Here is a 19,495-nt window from a genome sequence, read left to right on the forward strand (position 1 = left end):
TCACATTCAACATGACCTTTAACCGTCTAAATCTAATCAGTTCCTCTTTGAGTCTAAGTGAATGTTTTTGCCAAAGGACGCACAGATGAAAACCCTGATGCCTCATGGTCATTGCTGAAGCTGGAGCGTAAAGATCTCGCACCATATAAAATAGAACAGATCCATTCAATTCAAATAAGTTAATCTGTTAGGAACGTCATTAGTGTAATAGCATCAGTGCAACATTCAGCATACAGCATTACATACAATATCCAGAGAGCAATGTGCCGCTTATAACTAAAAAGTCATTCATAAATAGTATTAGAATGAGTAGATTGAGCCCTGATGAGTGAGTTGGATGTAAGCACAGAGGTTAGCATGACTCTCAGTGAATGTGAAGGATCTGTCTCCAGCCTGAAGGTAGATGACTGTATCTGTAATGTGTGTGTGTGGTGTCAGAGGTTAGTAGTGTTTCTTTTATTCTAGCTGTTCTGGGCTGTGATGGATGTTACTGACGGACCTGGACCAGGCTGTTGTGTTGAAGGATATGAGAGCTTCGATAAAGATGTGCTTCAGATTTCAGTTCATAAGCAATGTTTAAGAAAAAAAAAGGTTCCTGTGACTCCAAAGGTTTGTAGGTATTCACACTACACTGGAACCTGTCACTCCCAAAGCTGATCTTATTCTTGGCTCCTAACTGATCTACAAAGCTGAGTGTAAATGTGTTAACCATTAATAAAACGGATGTTGTCACAGCCACTGACGACTTATTAGTGGATTGTACCTGTAAATGTAGGGTCTGCATATTTCATCTGATAGTTAGGGGGACAGTAAAAGTCCATCCTCTGCTTGGCTTTAGTGTTGCACCTTCACAAAGTCCCTACACTGTGTGCAGACCCAGTCCCCTGTCTGTCTCTGTGACTAAGGTAGATGGCTTCTCCTAAATTGGACAGTTGACACTTTGACTGACGAAGAGGAGGAGGGAGAAGGGGGAGAGGGGGAAGAAAAATAGGAGGAGGAGGAGGAGAAGCAGGAGAAGGAAGAAGAAGAAGAAGAAAAAGAAGAAGAAGAGGAGGTGTGTAAGAAAGTAGGGGCGTGGCTTCAGCATGCAGAGCTGTTTACAGTGAGCAGCCAATCAGCTGCGGACTGAGTAGAAGCCGCGTCGAGTCACTTCCTGTAAGTTTAGTGAAGACTCGACAACAACAGAAGAAGAAGTGACGACCAGACTCGGAGACTCTGCGACACTATGAACATGAGCAGACTGCTGCTGCTGCAGAGAGGACACACTCCTCTGCTCCAGGCCTCCTCCTCCTCCTCCTCCACGGTGAGACCTGCCTTCAGCTGGGGTTCTATCTGCACTGTTCTCACTGAGTCTTTCTATACAGTCTATGGTCAGGACCACACGTGTCTGAGTGTGTGGGCTTTTCTCTCCGATTCACCTTCCTCCTCCTTCTCCTCACCTTCCTCCTTCCCTCCTCACCTTCCTCCTCCACACTTTTTCCTCCTTCCCTCCTCACCTTCCTCCTCCTCTACCTCTTCCTCCTCCTCCTCCTCCTCCTCACCTTCCTCCTCCCCCCGCAACTTCCTCCTCCACACTTTTTCCTCCTTCCCTCCTCTCCTCCTCCTCCTCCACACATTCCCTCCTCCTCCTACCCTCTTCACCCTCCTCCTCCTTCCCTCCTCACCATCCTCCTTCTCACCTTCCTCCTTCTCACCTTCCTCCTCCTCCTACCCTCTTCACCCTCCTCCTCCTTCCCTCCTCATCTTTCTCCGCCTTCTCCTCCATTCACCTTTGACACACCTGTGTTTTCCCTGCAGAGATTGATTCTGAGATCTCTCACTGAGGGTCACATGTTGTCTCAGGTGCTGAGCTGCCTGCTCTCCACACAGCCGGTCCCTGCAGCCCGGCTGCCCTACAGAGTGAAGGTGTCTGCTGGGAAACGCTACGCCTGGTGTGCCTGTGGACACAGTAAGAAACAGGTGAGGACATCGTACATCATGGGGGGGGTTCAGGTGTCAGACACACCTGGAGCTGAGTGCCAGTCATGGCTCATTTACCACTCTGTGTCCAGTTTACTTTAAGACCAGTTTGAAAGCTGTTGAGAGACAATCTGCTTGTGAAAACTTGAATTTCTTGCTGCAAGCATGCAAATACTGAAAGCTGAGGCCTTTCTTTCAGGGTATTGAAAGTGTTCATACGGTTGAAGGCAGAATAATAGCACAGTTGGTTGTGTGCAGGGATCTACAGTAGTATAAAGAAGAGGACCAACCTGGATTCATTGAAAACATTCAAAAACAAATGTAAATATTAACGGCACAATGTGAAACCTTAACTTCATGACAAGCGTTTGTTCATTGTGGTAACTGTTTCTCTGTAATATTGTGTTGACCTTAAAGTGCCTTGAGATTTGTGTTTTTGCGCCATACAAATAAACCTAAAGTGAAAAACTTCTAGTACTTCACCATAATATGTAATAATGTAGTACTTTAATTATACAGGCCTCATCAATAAGTAAGTAGCAATACTTTTAATAATCACTGGTATTGAACACACAGCACTTGCTATATGCTCTTCGGTCACATGATATATTTATGACTTGACTACCTGAGAAGAACCAACAGACTGTGTGTTATCAGACTGATGTGTAGCTTGTGTTGCCCCCCCCCACACACATATTACTGTCAATAATCAACAGAATTCAAAGAGTCTTTACTTACAACTCATTAGCTTCCAAATAGAAGTGACAAAACAATTGGTGTGTACTTGTACAGATATCTCTGTGAGGTCCATTTTGAGGCCAGACTTTATAGAGTGCTGACAGTTTGGGAAAGTGAGGACATTTTGTCACAAGAAACAAATCCTCCGCAGGATTCAGGTGAGGGGTGGTGCAGAGGCAGGAAGTAACCTATTCATTCCACTGTGGAGTTCGCCTGTTTTTGATTCCATCACATTGTCTTATCAGCACTCTGGACGTCTTCGTCAGTGTGTTCTACATGATCCCCTGCTGTGTTCTCACATCCACTTTTGTGGACTTTCTGTGGCTTTATACTCGGGGGCCAAACAACTTCAACTATATTTATATGCAATTTAAAGACAAAATTGTGGATCCAAAGTGCTTTACTACACAAACATAACAGTGAAATTAAAAACAAGACAAAACTATTATTATCATCACTACCATCTCCAATAGCAGTGATAATAACAACAATAACAGCAATATTAATGTGTTAAAGATGTGTTTTCAGATTACTTTTGAGGGGGAGAATCAGATGATGGGCGGGAGAGAGGCCCAGAGTTTTGGGGCAGAGATGCAGAAGGCCCTGTCCCCAAAACACTTAGTCCTTGTGAGGACATGAGGGCATGGATGACTGTCTCCAGGTTAGAAGTACTGAGAAAGGATCTGAAGTCAACAGAAACTCTGGAGGCTCTCACTCGGACGTTTGCGTTCACACATACAGCTCCTCCGGAGAAACTGAGGAGGATCTCTGGAGTTTCATGCAGCAAAATGATTTGACTGAAAGTCTGATGATGCTGTATCCAGAGTTACTGACTGTACATCACCTAATCTCACCCCTAATACCAGAAAACTAAACCTCCTTGTTAACACTAGTTTTTGTAGGAATCCCCTCAAATCTCTTATATTGAGAATTACTCAATACAACCAATTATGTTTATTTATTTTTTTATATTGGGAGAGTAAAAAAGTGTGACATAATAATATGACATTAAAGAGATGTAGCGCAGCATAGGCAGTGTGTGATTCCCAATTTCCCCCTGGGTGTTAGGATGGGATCACCTTTGATGATGAGATTTCTGAAGTCTGTATTCACCTTTTCTCTCTCTCTATCTCTCTCTCTGTTAGCCTTTCTGTGATGGAGCTCACAGGACAGCAGCACCCAGCATCTCTCCTCTACGGTTCACCCCTGACAAAGACAGGACGCTCATGCTGTGTGCCTGTAAGCAAACTAAAAACGCACCATACTGCGATGGTTCACACTTCAAGGTCATCTTCCAGCATCTAGTGAAGTGGGTGAAAGGTGTGTTTAAATAAGCAGCAGTCAACATGTGTGTCCCTGTGAAGAAATCATATCTTTAGCTCGACAGGATCATGTAATTCACTAAGCTCTCAGGGTAAAACTTATTATTGATGATATTATGTATGCCATTATACTGTTGGAGAGATTTGACAGTAAACAGATATTAAACTGACAAAGGAGCTTTGGTTTCTGGGTTAGCGTGGTCATCCTCTAACCAGAAGGTCCCTTGTCCGCATGTTGAAGGTCTCCTTGGACAAGATGTAAAACTGTACTGTATTATGTATTTTGTTTGTTATAATACAAATGTACACTATATGTAAAAATAACGCAGGTGTCATAAAGACCTGACATTTTCTTATATCCATGTTTCCAAAATATATTAAAGGAATTTCTTTTCAAACATTTTCAGAATTAATGAATCTATTTTAAATCAGCCTTGTACTCTGGTTTCGAATTGATTTCAAGTTTCTTCACATTTTTTTCAAATAAAATAATAAACTGATGAAATTATTTTATAATGTAATATACTCACTATATCCCCTTGTATATAAGGCTAGGGGATATAGTGAAGATTTGACTGCTGTGGGCAGATCTCAGGTTGTCGGGTAAGAAGAATATAACTTCATTTAAACATCTTTGGACTTCTGTGTTTAGGATTACTCTCATCTAAATTGATATGGTATAATATAACATACCTCTCTGGTTTGTGTGTGTGTGTGTTTAAACAATCAGCTGTTTTTTATCAATAAGGGAAATATCATGACTTCAGCTTTGTGCTTGTATTGCAGTTGTGTCTTCTCCTGACAACTCTAGTTTCTGCACTTAAATCCTTGTCAGCGTTCCGACACTGCATCTCAAAAATATTGTTATAATGGCAAAGGTGACACAGATTAATGAGGACATCATGTCTGTGTCTTGCGTATTAGCTTCAAGTATTGGACTTGAAGGTGCAAATGAATAATTAATCATGTGAGGCTTTTATTTATTCATTCATTTTTTCAGTTACTTTTTTTGCCCTTGTACAAAACATAAAGATTATATGTGCAGACATTCACAATTCAATCCCAAAGGACTAAGAAGCCCTCGCTCTATGAATTTAACAATCACTAAGTTTACATGTAATCGTATTTCTTCATTCATCTGTCAGCCACTCCCACATCGTAGAGCGACACCTGCCTCCTGATTGGCTCAGCGGCGGACATGTGACACAGGAAGTGGATTCTCCTGATCGCCTCGGTCGCAGCTGTCAGACAGAAGCGTTTGTGTGTTCTCGTTATTTCTGTGATTGTTGTGTTGTTGTTGTTGCTGTGTGTGTTTGACTGAGCTCTCTACACGGCTCAGACTGGTAACGTCTCTCTCTGAGTCTGCTGCCCCTCTGTGTGTCTGTGAGCAGCAGTGTCAGTGAGGGTCTGTCTGTGGAAACACCATGAACGCGCTGGTGACTAAGTTAGATCACATGTGGATCAGCTTCACCTTCAGACAACCTCGGCTCCCAGCTGCAGCTGCTCCCAAGGTAAATATAGTCCCAGTGTTAGACTGTAAACAAGGTGCTGTTCGGCTGTCTGTGAAATCACTGCGCCGTGTTAAATACAACGAGACTGTATGTATGTATGTATGTATGTATACTGCATGTATGTATACTGCATGTATGTATACTGCATTTGTGTATACTGTATGTGTGTATACTGCATGTGTGTATACTGTATGTTTGTATACTGCATTTGTGTATACTGTATGTGTGTATACTGCATGTGTGTATACTGTATGTTTGTATACTGCATGTGTGTATACTGTATGTATGTATACTGCATGTGTGTATACTGTATGTATGTATACTGCATGTGTGTATACTGTATGTATGTATACTGCATGTATACTGCTGTATACTGCATGTGTGTACACTGCATTTGTGTATACTGTATGTATGTATACTGCATGTATACTGCATGTGTGTATACTGCATGTGTGTAAACTGCATTTTTGTATACTGTATGCATGTATACTGCATGTATGTATACTGCATGTGTGTATACTGTATGTATACTGCATGTATGTATACTGTATGTATACTGCATGTATGTATACTGCATGTGTGTATACTGTATGTATGTATACTGCATGTGTGTATACTGCATGTATGTATACTGTATGTCTGTATATTGCACCACTATACAGACATGTACGCTTTCAAACACACTGTCACCTCAGTACTTATACTATACTGACAGTATGTTAAGGAGTTGTGGGTGGTGGTGCCACCTGGCAGTGATGGATGGAATTTAAATGTTGGGGCTTATGGACACTTGGTTGACACCACAAAAGCAGTGTGGGTTTTCTGTAGTTTTCATATGTTTGAAAAACATTTGTGCACTCTAACACTTCACCCACCCCTCCATCGGCATAGTGGTGAGTAGATAATGGGTGCATTTTCATTTTTGGGTGAACATTCCTAGTTTACTGTTATTTTGAATATATTTAAAAATGGCTCTTTGTTCAAGCACATTGTGTTCTTCAAAAAAAACTTAGAAAATAAAAACTCTTGAATTGTAACATCTATTGTTAGTAAGTGACCATTGACAGGACATGGGCACTTTAGGGGCCAATCATATTTCAGCTTTGGCCAGTATCCCCTGACCCCGCCTTTGGGTTCACCCCGGCCACACATGTGCAAAAGTGAAACAAATATCGCAGGTCAAGCTCAAGTTCACCTCGGTTGAACTCCATAGCTATGCTGCAATTTGCGTCGCCACAGGAAGCAAATGTTTTATGCGCCCCCTCGCTCGCACAGACGAGGGGTGTTGCAGCAGGCAGGATGTAACTTACTAATTCTGCTTCTAGTATCTAGTAAGGATCTCCTGCTGTGTTCTCACAATGACTTCTGCAGGCTTTTTGCAGACTTTATAGAGAAAATCTTCAGAAACTCTGTAGACTCTGTAGGTTCAGCATCTTGCCAGACTAGGAAAGATCGGGGTGGACTACTGACGTGGGATAGACCTCTGAGCCACAGCTGCCGCGGAACAGTTGTCATGAACATCACCCAATTGCCTGAATGAGCCAGCATTCACAATATCAGGACCTTGGTTCTACTGTAGATCACTTTAATGGAAGGCAGCCATTTTGTATTTGCATTTATTACCTCCACCAAGTAGGCCATGTTTTGGGCCTCTATGTTTGGGCCTCATGTTTTTTTGTTGGTTGGTTCGTATGCAAGATCATGCAAAAACTACATTTGGCATTACTGTGAAACTTGGTGGATGGATGCAGTATTGGTCAGGAAAGAACTTTGTGTGGATCCTGATCAGTGAGTATTTCTTTTCATTTACTTTAGCACTGTGAGATTGGGCATACAGGGCTTCAAACTCTATCATATTTAAACTTTGACCATTGCTCAAAGACCGAGGTAAATACTTATTAACTAATTTAAGCAAGCTTTCAAAGATTGTTTTAATCCTGCAGTGTTGCAACACACATCAAAAGAAACTGAGAACAGTGTTGAAATGTCCACAGGTGCAGCTCTCCACCCTCCCTCCAGAACCTGTCATCCCCTCTAAGAAGCCTTTCAAAGTGGAGCTGGCTGGTGGAAAGCGTTACTCATGGTGCACCTGTGGGCACAGTAGGAAACAGGTACACTGTCTTAAATGCTGTCTGATACACTCACAAGTTAAAAAACATTCTATGTTTTGTTTGATTACACCTTTACATTCCAGCCTTTCTGTGATGGAGCCCACAAGCTGAAAGCCCCAGGACTGTTCCCGCTACGTTTTGTCCCAGAGAAGGACACCTCTGTGTGGTTGTGCGGATGCAAATACACCAACAACCCACCATACTGCGATGGAACGCACAAGCAGGACTTCATTGCATCTGCAACACTACACGAGCAAACTGACTCGTAAACCACTGCCAAAGGATTTTGGTTGCGGGGCGAAACCTCATCCTGGTCAAGGAGCACTAACTTTAAACAATTTTTGCAGATCAGTTTCGTCCAGGGACGCAGCTCACATGACGTGATCGGTGTCTGAATATTGTCAGTAATTCAAGCACGTGACATGTGATGTATTCTGGGAAAGATATGATCAAATGGAGGGAATGGTGTTACTGAAGAAAAGTGTCAGCTAAACATTGAAATATGTGAATGCACTGAAAAAACACTGAGCTACCAGTAAATAAGTAACTACTGTATCAACCAATAAATACTACGTTTTTCTAATCGTCAGATTTTACCGACGCTGTTAGATGGAGGTTGATTCCACCCTTGTACTCTGTTTGAGTTGTTTAAAAGATGAATACACGTCATGTTAATATCAGGATTTAAAGAATTCACTGTATCTTGTTACATTTCATGTTTCTTCATGTTTGCTGTCAGCTGCTGTGACACCTGTTGTCTTGATCATTTCACACACACGAGTCCCCAAAGACTCAGTAAGTGATCAGAGCTGCACAGAGCCTCCAATGAAAATGTGATATTATATAGTTGTGTTACTATGTGGACTTGGAACCTGGGGAGAAGTGACTCCTACTGTCCTACTCTGTCATGTATCAGAGCATAGGAATGAGACTATGACATTTCAGACTTTCTTCCCTAGATATACTGAATATATAAATGTAAAAGTAAAATGTAACTTGTTTAACTTGCATGTTGTGTTCTAATCTGTAAAAAAGCTGCTTACTCAGTTTTTGTACAGTACACAAGCTACTGAGTTAATCAGGGAATCAAACAGGACAGTCGGCTCAGAAAAACCTAGTAAGTAAACATTTTATTGACCTAAAACATGCACATATGGCTGATAAAAAAAGTATCAGTTTGTTGAAAAGAAACAAAGGGAATGTTGAAAACGATGGAACTACGACAGACATGGCCAAATATTCAAATCCCTTTTGAGTTCTTCGAGTGCCATGAGAGAGGGAACATGGTCTTCTGACAGACATTATCAGCTTGTGATGGTAGTGCTTGGAACTGTGTACATATAAATGCTTCTCCTGCTGGAAAATACTGGTTTGGATTGTGTGATCTGACCTTAACAAAGTGCATTGACAGTTTTACGTCACGGGTGTGTTACCTGATGAGCTTTTACTGGACATTTATACAGCAGTTATCAACATGTCTGTTCAAAGGCAAGGATCAGCTTCTTTTTTACTTTACATCCATCTGGAGCAGTGACGTGCACTTTGACGCCTTCCGGCATTTTGTCGCACGTTTTTTATGGAAGCCAAACCAAAGTTGAAAGAACATTGGAAATGAATCAGACCCACAGCATATACAATACAAAACGATTACAATATCTTGTATAAAAGATAAGTTTATACATATGTATGCACACATGCTCACATTTGATACATACTGTACAGTTTGTATGTGTGCACTGTTCTAGTCTAACACACATAAACACACACGCACACACACACGCACATACATACAAGTGTCTATTTGGCTGCACTCTCAGTCTTTGCTGTTGAAAGGTGATAACAGTAATCTGGCCCCCATTTGTCCAGAAGGAGAACTCAAGCTCCTTCTTTTGCTCTGAAGAAAAAAAGAAGGGAGCAATTCAAACACTGTCCTCCCCGATGCCCCGTACACACGTTAGGTAGCCGGGGGCAAACCGCTTTTGTCCCCTCCCCTCGCCTCCTCTTTTCCAGATCCGGAGCTTGTGCCATTGACAGTCACCTTGCGAGCGCTGGCGCCCTGTTTGGATGCGAGAGTGTGTCGTTGAGTGTTGTTGGGCACAGAGGTACCGTTGGAGCTTTGGATGGCAGGAGAGGGGTTGTGGGAGGTGGGGCTGGACTGCGAGGAGGCTCGGGGGGGCGGGGCTGCAGCGGGACTGTGAACCTTGTCACTCTGGGAGTCGCTCTCAGACGTCGGACTTGTGTTGACGCCGTCAGAGTGTCCCTGAGCGGCAGACTGGGACGGCCTCCTGCGCTTCCGGTTGGGTTTGACCAGATACTGCAAGGGGATGGGTCCAGTCTGCGGAGGAACACAGACCATCAATACCACTGACATCACCTCAGATTTTATGAACAGAAAAAAATGCACAGTTGATTACTTTAAATCTATTGTTAAATACTAAAGCTGGTGAGTGACAACATGCTCCTTCACACAATAAACACACAGTTACTTACTTTGTTTGACACACTGTCACTCACACCATCCTGCTGCAAGAAACACGAGCATCCACTACAGCGCCCTGCTGTTAGGCCTTAGGTTGTTTATCACATCTAGATGTAAATACCAGCCAGTAAAAGCTGTAATTCTGTCTTCAACCCAAATGTCTGTATTTAAGTGAGTTGGCTTTGCCTTTCCAATTCTTACATGGTAAGGTAGATTTTTTTTTTACATGTATGTAATAGCCAACAACTATTGTCCATGTAAAGCTAGAAGAGCAATGGTGTGTGTGTGTGTGTGTATTGGTAGAGCCGTTACATATGTGCTTTTTTGTTAATGCATGTGCATGTTTTTTTAGGTAAAATGGTAAATAGGCTGTTTTAAATATAGAGCTTCTCTAGTCTTGATCACTCAAAGCTCTTTACAGTTCAGTTTAGCCATTCTCCCCTTCACACACACATTTATACAGAGCATCTTTATTGCCCAAGGACACTTCGGCATGCAGTATGGGGGACACGGGTATTGAACAATCAGGAGACAGGAAGACAGGATCACACCAATGACACTCTGGTTAAAGGATGACCCGCTCTATCTCCTGAGCCACAGCCGACCCACAGCGACCATTCAAAATGTCATCCACTGAGCGAACAATGTTCCTGGGCTAAAAAGGCAGCGGGACAACAAAGGACAAATAAAACCACCAACATCTGGCTACTGTCCTCAGTGTGAAAAGGTGCTATCATCTTTATTCCTGAGTTTAATGGCATTGCAGTTGTCTGCCACCTCGGCACAATTAAACCAAAACACTGCAGTAATGCAGTTCCACCTTTTACACACAGAATGCAAGGACTGGCTTCTAGCTGCCATGCAGATCTGCTGCAAAGTGAGCACAGCCCTGAAATCAGATGCTGACAGGAGCACCAACCTGCGAATGAGATATGACCGATCGTTTCACCAATAAGCAGAGCAGCTAACTGGACTGTTTTCTGTCAGTTCTCCTGTCCTCAGGGAAACTTTACTGACTTATTCTTCTGGCTGTGTGTTTAGGAGCTGTTTTCACTGGGCAAACATGTAGCTGAGGGGACAGATGTGGCAGGCGAGGGTTTGTTTTGGGCCAAAATTGCTGGTGTTAGGGCAACATCTAGAGGTAATAAATACTGTGTACATAACTTGAAATCTTTTTCACTGCCACTAAAGCAATAATGTGAATTACACACATGTAACTAGAATATGAAACTAGAAATTAAAAACAGCAGAAAACAACAACAACACTCAATCTTGTTTGGAATCTGGATTACTCTGATACACTGAGCATCACAAACAATATATGTTCCCCGTCTCCCTCATTCTGCGTTTCAAAGTGTCCTTGGGCAAGACACTGAAACCCAAGTTAGCCCGGACAGCTGTGCCGCTAGTGTGTGAGTGATGTGTGATGGAGAAAGTGCTGTGCATAGACACACTGTATAAATGTGTGTGTGTGTGTGTGTGTGTGTGTGTGTGTGTGCGTGCGTGCGTGCGTGCGTGCGTGCGTGCGTGCGAGAGAATGGCAAAACTGTACTGTAAAGTGCTTTGGGTGGCCATCAAGACCAAAACAACACTATATAAATACAGACAATTTACCAAATACAAACATGATGTGTAGCTTCTGTATGATAGTCCCAGAACTTGACAGAAAGGTTACACGATCACTAAATCCACTTCCCACTGTAATTGTAATTTGCTCATTTCTTACACCAAAGAAGTGGCAGTTTTGAGTTTTCCAGTGCAGCGGATGTTATTTCTTCAGTTTCCACACGACTTGAAGTCCAAACATGTATCCATGCATGTGTTAATGGGAATGGGTCACATGAACAAACAGCATTGCCGGGTGCTGAACGTAATAAATCTAAAACATGCTCAAGAAAGTTGTCCGAAATCTAAAAGCTGTCACTCACCCGTCTCCACTCATAGAAGTAGGCAATATCCATGAGTGTGTAGTAGTCCTTCAAAGGCTCGTCCCCGTACAACACCTCCACCTGTAACAGTCGAGTCACACCATTCAAAAGCAAGGTTACGAGAAGAAAACAGCAGCTGCAGCTCATCACTTTACTATTTAAGTCAGTGAGACAAGCTTTAACCAGATGAGTATTTCTAAACTGATATGTTGTAGCACTATTCACTGTCAACTCATCCCACTAATTACTGCTTACGACTTGTATAAACAAAATTTAACACCAAATTAAATTAAAAAACGTTTCCTTTCATCAGACCAACTTAAATCTCTTGAGGTCCCAGCATCGTCCGTGTGTCAGACAGTAACTGGCTGATATTCCAGCTGTGCTTCAATAATGAAAAGCTAAAACATGACACTGATGCTTTGTTTCCTCAACTGAAGCTCATTACTACTGCTGGACTGTAAACAGAGTCAATCCTCATTTGAGCACAACACTAACTCAGTCTATTCTGTGAGGTTTTGATTTGAAAGCATTATAGAAAAGGGGGAAAACACAAAGTGCTGCACTGGGAGACAAACTGGAGCCAGTTCTTTTTGTCAAGATAAATATTCCTCACATCAACATCAAGCTTTCTCGACAAACTTATCTTCCCCATTTTAACCATCATCCCTCATGCCGTCTATTATAAACCACATGTTGGACAGAGAGAAAACCAATTCAGGTCAAGGTTATTGTGATTCCCCCTAATATGAAATCTACTCACAAGTGCAGTTACACTTCCACAACACAGTGTATGTTCTTTTTGGTTTGTACTGTGTGATTTTGATTGTAATTTTTTTTTTTTTTTTTTTATCAAATCTTTTTCAGTTCAAACAAATACACTTACAGGATTTTAGTGAACATGAAAATGACTAAATGCTGAACTCAACAAGGACAACATAGCAACTCATCATTTTAACAACATGAAGATTATTAAAGGTACACTGTGTAGACTTTTGTGATATCTAGTGTTGAAGTTGCATGTTGCAGCTGAACACCCCTCACCTCACCCTCTCCTTCCAAACATGAGAAAGAAACTGTGGTAGCTTCAGTTGTCATAAAAACTCAAAAGGTGTTTAGTTTGTCCAGTCTGGACTAATGTAAAAAACATGGTGGCCTCCGTAGAGAGGACCTCCGTAGTGAAGCACCTTCCCTCAGTGTGAGCACATATTGTAAGATTTGAACCTCAAACCTGAAGCAGTGTTTGTGGGTGTGATTAAGTTACTTTGGAGTTAAAAGTCCCTCCCATGTATTTTTTTATTACTGTGTCAGACCCCTGTAGTTTTCTACAGAGTCAACATGGCAAGAGTTGCTGTGTATGGATGCACTGTGTCTAATTACCCGATAGTTGTTGGGAATGTCCATCTTGCTCCGCAGGAACTTTGCTAAGTGCATGACGGACATGGCTGCCGGGCACTGCAGGAAGCGTTTACCATTGGACTGAGAACAAAGAGAAGAGTAGAGCGGGGATGTATTAATCCAGGGCGACGACCAGAGGAACCACAACACACATTTGGTGGCTTAAACTACTGCTTCACCCAACAGCATCTCAGAAATGAGGTTTTACCTTGTCTCCCTCCATCTCTGCACGCTGCATCTCATTGTTTCTGCAGGAAAACAATAAATACAGAACATTATTTACGGTTCTTTCCACTCAAACAGATTATCAGGTTTAGTGAGACGTACAGCAGGATTGACTGGAACCCTTTTGTTAAATATGCCTTTCACACAGGAAGAACGCAGCAGGAGATTCTCCGCTCACAACACTGAGATATCTCCGGAGCATTAATGTGAGGGGTGCATGCTGGACAAAATCAGCCATGGAGATCACGTGTTTATTGTTTACAGCAGATTGACATCGGCCCGTATCAGCAGAAGCTCCTGATTCTTATCAGTGCAAGTTGACATCTTCTTTGGTGTCTTCTACATGTGTGTAACATTTATTTCACAATGAAAGATTTGTGGGGGGTTTTTGTTTTGTGTCTGTCACATAGAAACATCAACAACATGCCCACTTGCTGGAGGTGAATGGAGGAGGATCTCCTGCTGCATTTGTTTTTATGATGGGGCTGGCAGGAGAAACTGTCCACAAGCAGACATTTGTGTTCTCACATACAAGCCCCACCAGATCATTTCAGGAGAGTATCCAGGGTTCAGAACATGTCTGAAAGCAGTTATACAGAGTTTACACAGGTCTTATTCCAGTGACATATTTCTTCAACTTTACTGTGAACAGATCCAGACTTTATTTATGTAAAAATGAGAACTGAGCGACTCACTTGTTCCTCTCGTAGAACTGTATGGACAGACTGATGATTTCATCCTCCGCTATGTTAAACGTCTCCACCACTTCCCCTGGTTCCAGCACACGGTTCTCTGCGTAGAAGTCTCGCCTCCGTTTCATCTCATCTGGTTTCAGAGGGAAAAAATGCGTTGTTACATAGACAGCGACAGCGACCACCACTATAGACTAAGAGTTTTCCCAAAAAATAATGTGTTGACTAACATCCTCATAAACATGGTCTTACCTTTGAATAACCCCGGAACAAGCTTATATACAATATCTTGAAGAGTTTTGTCCGCTCTTGGAGAAATAAGAAAGTTTCACGATATTAGACATGATACACATTGCAATCAGTGATGTGTGTGTGTGTGTGTGTGTGTTTTTAAAAGAACCCCTGTGTAACACATCAATAGTTACCTGATGCTGAGCTGTGGACACGTCTTGTGGACCTGGACGTCACATCGAGGACAGAACTTATTTGTCTCCAAGAAGGCAACGATGCATGTTTTACAAACTACACAGAGAGAGAGGACACGGATGCTTGAACCCTGATCTGTATCATCACCAGTTATGATAAGTAGAACATGGAGAGGACTCGGTGTTATAAACACTTGCAATTCAATGTAGTATATGAACACATTCTAGATTTGACTGTTTGAACTATTGACAGAAACCCTTCAAATATAACCCAATCAATTCACCACCTGCCTCCACAGTTACAACCAAGTTATATCAACACCTAAGATGCAGCATCAACAAAAACATGAATGTTAGTTGTCATGCATTACACTATTATTATGCACACACATGTCCCCTTTCTGTAGGCCTGGCTTTAAATTAACATTAATGGTGGGTGACATATGAGACTCAACATCCCACGATGTGCAGGAGGCTCTGCTCACCCTGCACAACACTGTGGGCTCTGTGCTCAATCCTCACTGGGGTTATAGTGGAAAAAGCTGTGTGCATGCATGTAATGCAGTGCAATGCTTCAATGAGTGGAACTTACAGGAGTGCAGACACTCTACGATGGTTGTAGCATCGATCAAGTAACCAGCGCACAGTGGACATGTGAGGTGTGGGTTCACATCTGTGATTTTAACCCGGTTGGGCTGCATTTTATCCATCAGGGCAGATCTGCAGGGGAAGCACACGACAACATGAGAGCTGCTGGCTGCACAGTAGAACACAGTGCAAGATGTTTGTTGGGACTAGGAGTTCTCTCCCGTGTGGTGAATGAGTGGCTGCCCTCAGACAATGTCTGCAGCTCGTCCTTGGGACAGCAGCAACAAAGAGAGGGAGCTGCTGCAACAAGAAAACTCCTCTGCTGACATGTTGCAGCGATAAATAACGTGGAGACAGCAGCAGCCGAGCGGCTACATGCAGTCTGGGAGGAGGTGGTGCACAACAGCCGACTACTGAATCACCCTGTGTGGCCTCATCTTGTGCATCAGCTCCGCTCCTCGAGCAGCGGGGCAACAAAGAGCGTTTCATTTCCCCGGAGCTCCGGCGGCCCACCGAGCCCCGAGACCGAGCGCACCGTGCGAACAGCAGCACCGAGGGGGTGCAGAGCCACGGGAAAATCACAGTGGTACACAAAGCAGCCATCTTAAATTCACTGACAGGGCTCTGTATGAGGAGGCGAACAAGAGACCGAAAATGTGACACCGTCCACTGTGCGTGCGCCTCAGCGAACAGCGGCGCGGTGAGCCCGACAAAGAGCCGCCGCCGAGGCGTCGTTCCTACCTGATCCGACATGAAGCTCCGCTCTGCTCCCACTCACGATCCGGATCAATTATCTGGACTTGGGCAGAATTTGCAGCAGCGCCAGAAAATGGCTTTTTTCAGCCCCGTCAGAGGACTGCCCATTTTGGATCACGTGATATTATTTTGTCGCCTCGTTCACGGGGCATGAGGGGGATCCTCTGCAGGCCCCGCTCCCTGTCTGCAGCTTCATGCGTCTGCACCCTCACACCACCACCACCCTCGCCTGTGCCTGCTTCGCGTTGCTTTGATTCGTTTCTGTCTGGAGCTACGCCGCTCCTCTGCTTGTCTGAGTCTGACTCACAGGGAGTTACAGGGCATCACACAGAGGGAGGAGAGGAGAGGAGAGGAGAGGCCCTGCAGGCCTCAGGTCTGAGGACTGATCCAATAACTGCACAACTATGAGTCCTGTTACTTTTTGATCTAAAATCTTAGCTATATCACTAAAAATGATTGGTATATATATGATAAATAAAACTATAAATCCAGTGATAGTTCTGTAGTTGCTAGAAGATGAAAAAATAATTTTAATGCACAGAGAAAGGGCTGCAAATGCTATTGAGGTCACTGACGTCATGTTCTGTGTATTTGGGTTTCTTCTTTGAATTCTACAATTTTAAAAAAAATTCACCGTTTTTTTTTTATAAACATCAGACACACTTTAGTGTTTTGAGACCACATATTTCAAGAAAAGAAATTATTTCCACTCTGTAATCATGTCCCTGGTGGTGTCCTCACACAGCACTTACTTTCAGAGGATAAATAAATAAAGTACAAACATTCTACCACTTAAACCATTGGAAGAGTTGTGTTCTGGCCAGGGGTATTAAAATGTTTAGGTTTTTAAATTAAAAATGTGAAATATATCACTAACATTGATTAGAACCCAGTGAAAGTTATAGGTTTATAAAAAGATGAAAAATAATTTTAATGGTAAGAGAAACATTTAGTTAAGAAGAATGGTTATGAATGTCTGATCAAATACATGATTAAGTAAATGAATCTCAGTATGATATAGAGTAAAGAGTAACATAAAGTGAACTGAGTTTTAGTTATTCTCAAGACAATCCGTTAAAAGAAATACAAGTTCACATTATTGTGATCATGTATCATGTAGGTGTTAGAACCATTTTATGAGTGAGATAAGAAATCTCCTCCTCCAGGTCTCTGCTAATCACAAACACAGCTCAGATTTACAGCAACAATAAAATATGACTACAGTCAAGTGTTTTTAGTGTAAGTGTAGGCTAAATGAAAAACACTGACCATACAGTAAAACCAGTTCTCTTATGTACAAGGTGGATATCATCAAAACTTTCATCCCAAACCCCGAGAGACACAGACTATAATCATTTCTCCATTTGTGACCACAATTTAAAATGAATGATGAGAGCTTTCTCTGAAAAAAACAGGTTCAGTCGCAACACGGCTGAGTACATAGAAATGTGTTGCAATTGTGTTGTCACAAACTGAGGCTTGAGAAATGAAACGAATAAACCTTTAATAAAGCAAAGGAGACGTTCATGATGGCATTCTTGGACAGGGCAATTTAAAAAAGGAAGATAAATCTAATAAACTATTATAATTGTTTGCATATTGTACTCTAGCTGGGCATTCATAAATATTTGGGTGACTCACATGAGACAGATTTAAATGAGAAATGGTCCAATTCAAAGCAACAGAGGTAAAGATGTCCAAACTTTTAGTCCCTAAACTGTGGCAAGAGCAGAAAAAACACTGGATCCTACATTTACCATCATGCAACTCAAGAGCATCTGTTTGTAAACCCACTGCTACCTGTGGACTAAAGCAAGCCCAAGGTGCGATGACCCTGATGACATCATCAGCCACTGATGACATCATCAGGGTTATTCCCTCAGTCTTGAAAAAGCTCTTCCAGAGTCACAGACGTCATTGTGTAACTGTGGAAATGAAACAAATACATGTGAACAATGTTGGAACTGTTACCAATAATATAACATACACAATTTCCCCCTGGGATCAATAAAGTATTCTGATAATAATTTATAACTCTCTCTCTCTTTGAAGAACCCATACTATATATTTTAAAAGTTTTTAACTCACTCTTATTCCCAATACAGAAACGGACATATTAAAAGTTAAATATTAGAACTGTTAGAACAGAGTAATATCACTTGCTCAAATTTTACCTAGAAAATGTTTAAGTATCATCATATTCATAGAAACGTATATATGGTGAAAACGTGATAGCTGTGGTAGCAGAAATGTTTTTAAACACTCACACCTCACTGTTTGAACCATTCAAACCACTTGTTTATTTCTCATGGCTGAATCTGTAATGTCACAGATGACTGAGGACATTGACCTCATATTCTTTGTATTTTCTCCTGGTAATTTGTGTTCTTTCATAAAATTATACACAAAGGTTTTTAAGAAGATTCCCTTTTTTATTTTATTTTATTTTAATCATTTACTGTTTTGAGGAAAATACATTATTCCCACTCTGGAATCATGTTCCTGGTGGTGTCCTCACACAGCAGTACCTCCATGTTTTTAACTAGCATTAAGTGGATAAACAAATAAACAAAACAAAATCCAATTCTAACACTTAAATATATTTTAAGAGGTGTGTCCTGACCAGGGGGTATTACAATAATTTTACCATATTAAGCAATACCATTTTTTTACTGTGGAATTCAAAGTTTGTTTATATCACCAAAATTGAATTAAAATTAAATTCTGTGCTATTATAATTATAAGTAGTTTGGCTGAATGATTTGATACCTTGTTTGTCTCTGAATGTGATGGTTGTGATGATGGTGAGACCTTTTGATGAACTTTAAGACAATCATGTTGCTAAAAAAAACATAAGGCCACCAAAATAAAAGAAAGACTGGGTCGATGAAGCAAACATTCAGAAGGAATGCAGCTATTGTTCATTTCAGAACGTGAAATATGAGTATTTTAATTTGCCTTGGTGACACTTTGAGAACAAGGCTTTTCCTCAGGCTCCTGATATATATTCACCATCCTTCTGTTATATGTCTTTTCTTTACTGCATTCTTTTCTACTTTATGTTGTTCAACACTGTAATCTTGGAGCAAGCTAGACCACAATTTCCTTGGGGATAAATAAAGTCTTATCTTATCTTCTTATCCAGCAGCCATTACCATGTTTTAATGATGCGCATGTTGTTTCCCCACACCTTTTTGTCTTAGTGTTGGAATTGAACACAACTATTGAGATAATATGATTCTAGTCAGCTTGAGTAGATCATTTTCAGGGCCACCATCTTCTCATGTACTATGAAAAATAGAGATCGTAGCTGAGCTCAAAGTGGCTAATAAATGCACTTTCAATCAGTCTTTTCCAGCAGTT

General features: G+C 41.8%; 3 protein-coding genes across 5 annotated transcripts; 2 read left to right on the top strand and 1 right to left on the bottom strand.

Annotated features, from left to right (window-relative positions):
- Positions 1-1,128: 1,128 nt before the first annotated feature.
- On the top strand, positions 1,129-4,419 carry LOC138411277 (CDGSH iron-sulfur domain-containing protein 3, mitochondrial-like). 2 transcript variants are annotated; one of them, XM_069530838.1, is made up of 3 exons: positions 1,129-1,303; positions 1,798-1,959; positions 3,843-4,419. In XM_069530838.1, the coding sequence occupies exons 1-3, from the start codon at positions 1,226-1,228 to the stop codon at positions 4,029-4,031; spliced, it is 429 nt and encodes a 142-aa protein (XP_069386939.1). In that variant the 5' UTR covers positions 1,129-1,225; the 3' UTR covers positions 4,032-4,419. The 2 variants fall into 2 exon arrangements, with proteins under 2 accessions (XP_069386939.1, XP_069386940.1); XM_069530839.1 differs by having other exon boundaries at positions 1,130-1,303; positions 1,843-1,959.
- Positions 4,420-5,213: 794 nt separating this feature from the next.
- On the top strand, positions 5,214-8,649 carry LOC109627656 (CDGSH iron-sulfur domain-containing protein 3, mitochondrial). Of its 2 annotated transcripts, XM_020084363.2 has the most exons (4): positions 5,225-5,279; positions 5,411-5,530; positions 7,525-7,641; positions 7,725-8,649. In XM_020084363.2, the coding sequence occupies exons 2-4, from the start codon at positions 5,444-5,446 to the stop codon at positions 7,908-7,910; spliced, it is 390 nt and encodes a 129-aa protein (XP_019939922.1). In that variant the 5' UTR covers positions 5,225-5,279; positions 5,411-5,443; the 3' UTR covers positions 7,911-8,649. The 2 variants fall into 2 exon arrangements, with proteins under 2 accessions (XP_069386941.1, XP_019939922.1); XM_069530840.1 differs by having other exon boundaries at positions 5,214-5,530.
- Positions 8,650-8,752: 103 nt separating this feature from the next.
- Positions 8,753-16,257, bottom strand: LOC109627655 (polycomb group RING finger protein 2). The gene is made up of 9 exons (XM_020084362.2): positions 16,118-16,257; positions 15,381-15,508; positions 14,789-14,885; positions 14,616-14,671; positions 14,367-14,496; positions 13,655-13,694; positions 13,429-13,527; positions 12,049-12,129; positions 8,753-9,976 (listed from the first exon to the last, which is right to left on the bottom strand). The coding sequence occupies exons 2-9, from the start codon at positions 15,496-15,498 to the stop codon at positions 9,596-9,598; spliced, it is 1,002 nt and encodes a 333-aa protein (XP_019939921.1). The 5' UTR covers positions 15,499-15,508; positions 16,118-16,257; the 3' UTR covers positions 8,753-9,595.
- Positions 16,258-19,495: the final 3,238 nt, after the last annotated feature.

The sequence above is a fragment of the Paralichthys olivaceus genome, chromosome 8 (genome assembly GCF_024713975.1).
Source record: "Paralichthys olivaceus isolate ysfri-2021 chromosome 8, ASM2471397v2, whole genome shotgun sequence".
Lineage (NCBI taxonomy): Eukaryota > Metazoa > Chordata > Actinopteri > Pleuronectiformes > Paralichthyidae > Paralichthys > Paralichthys olivaceus.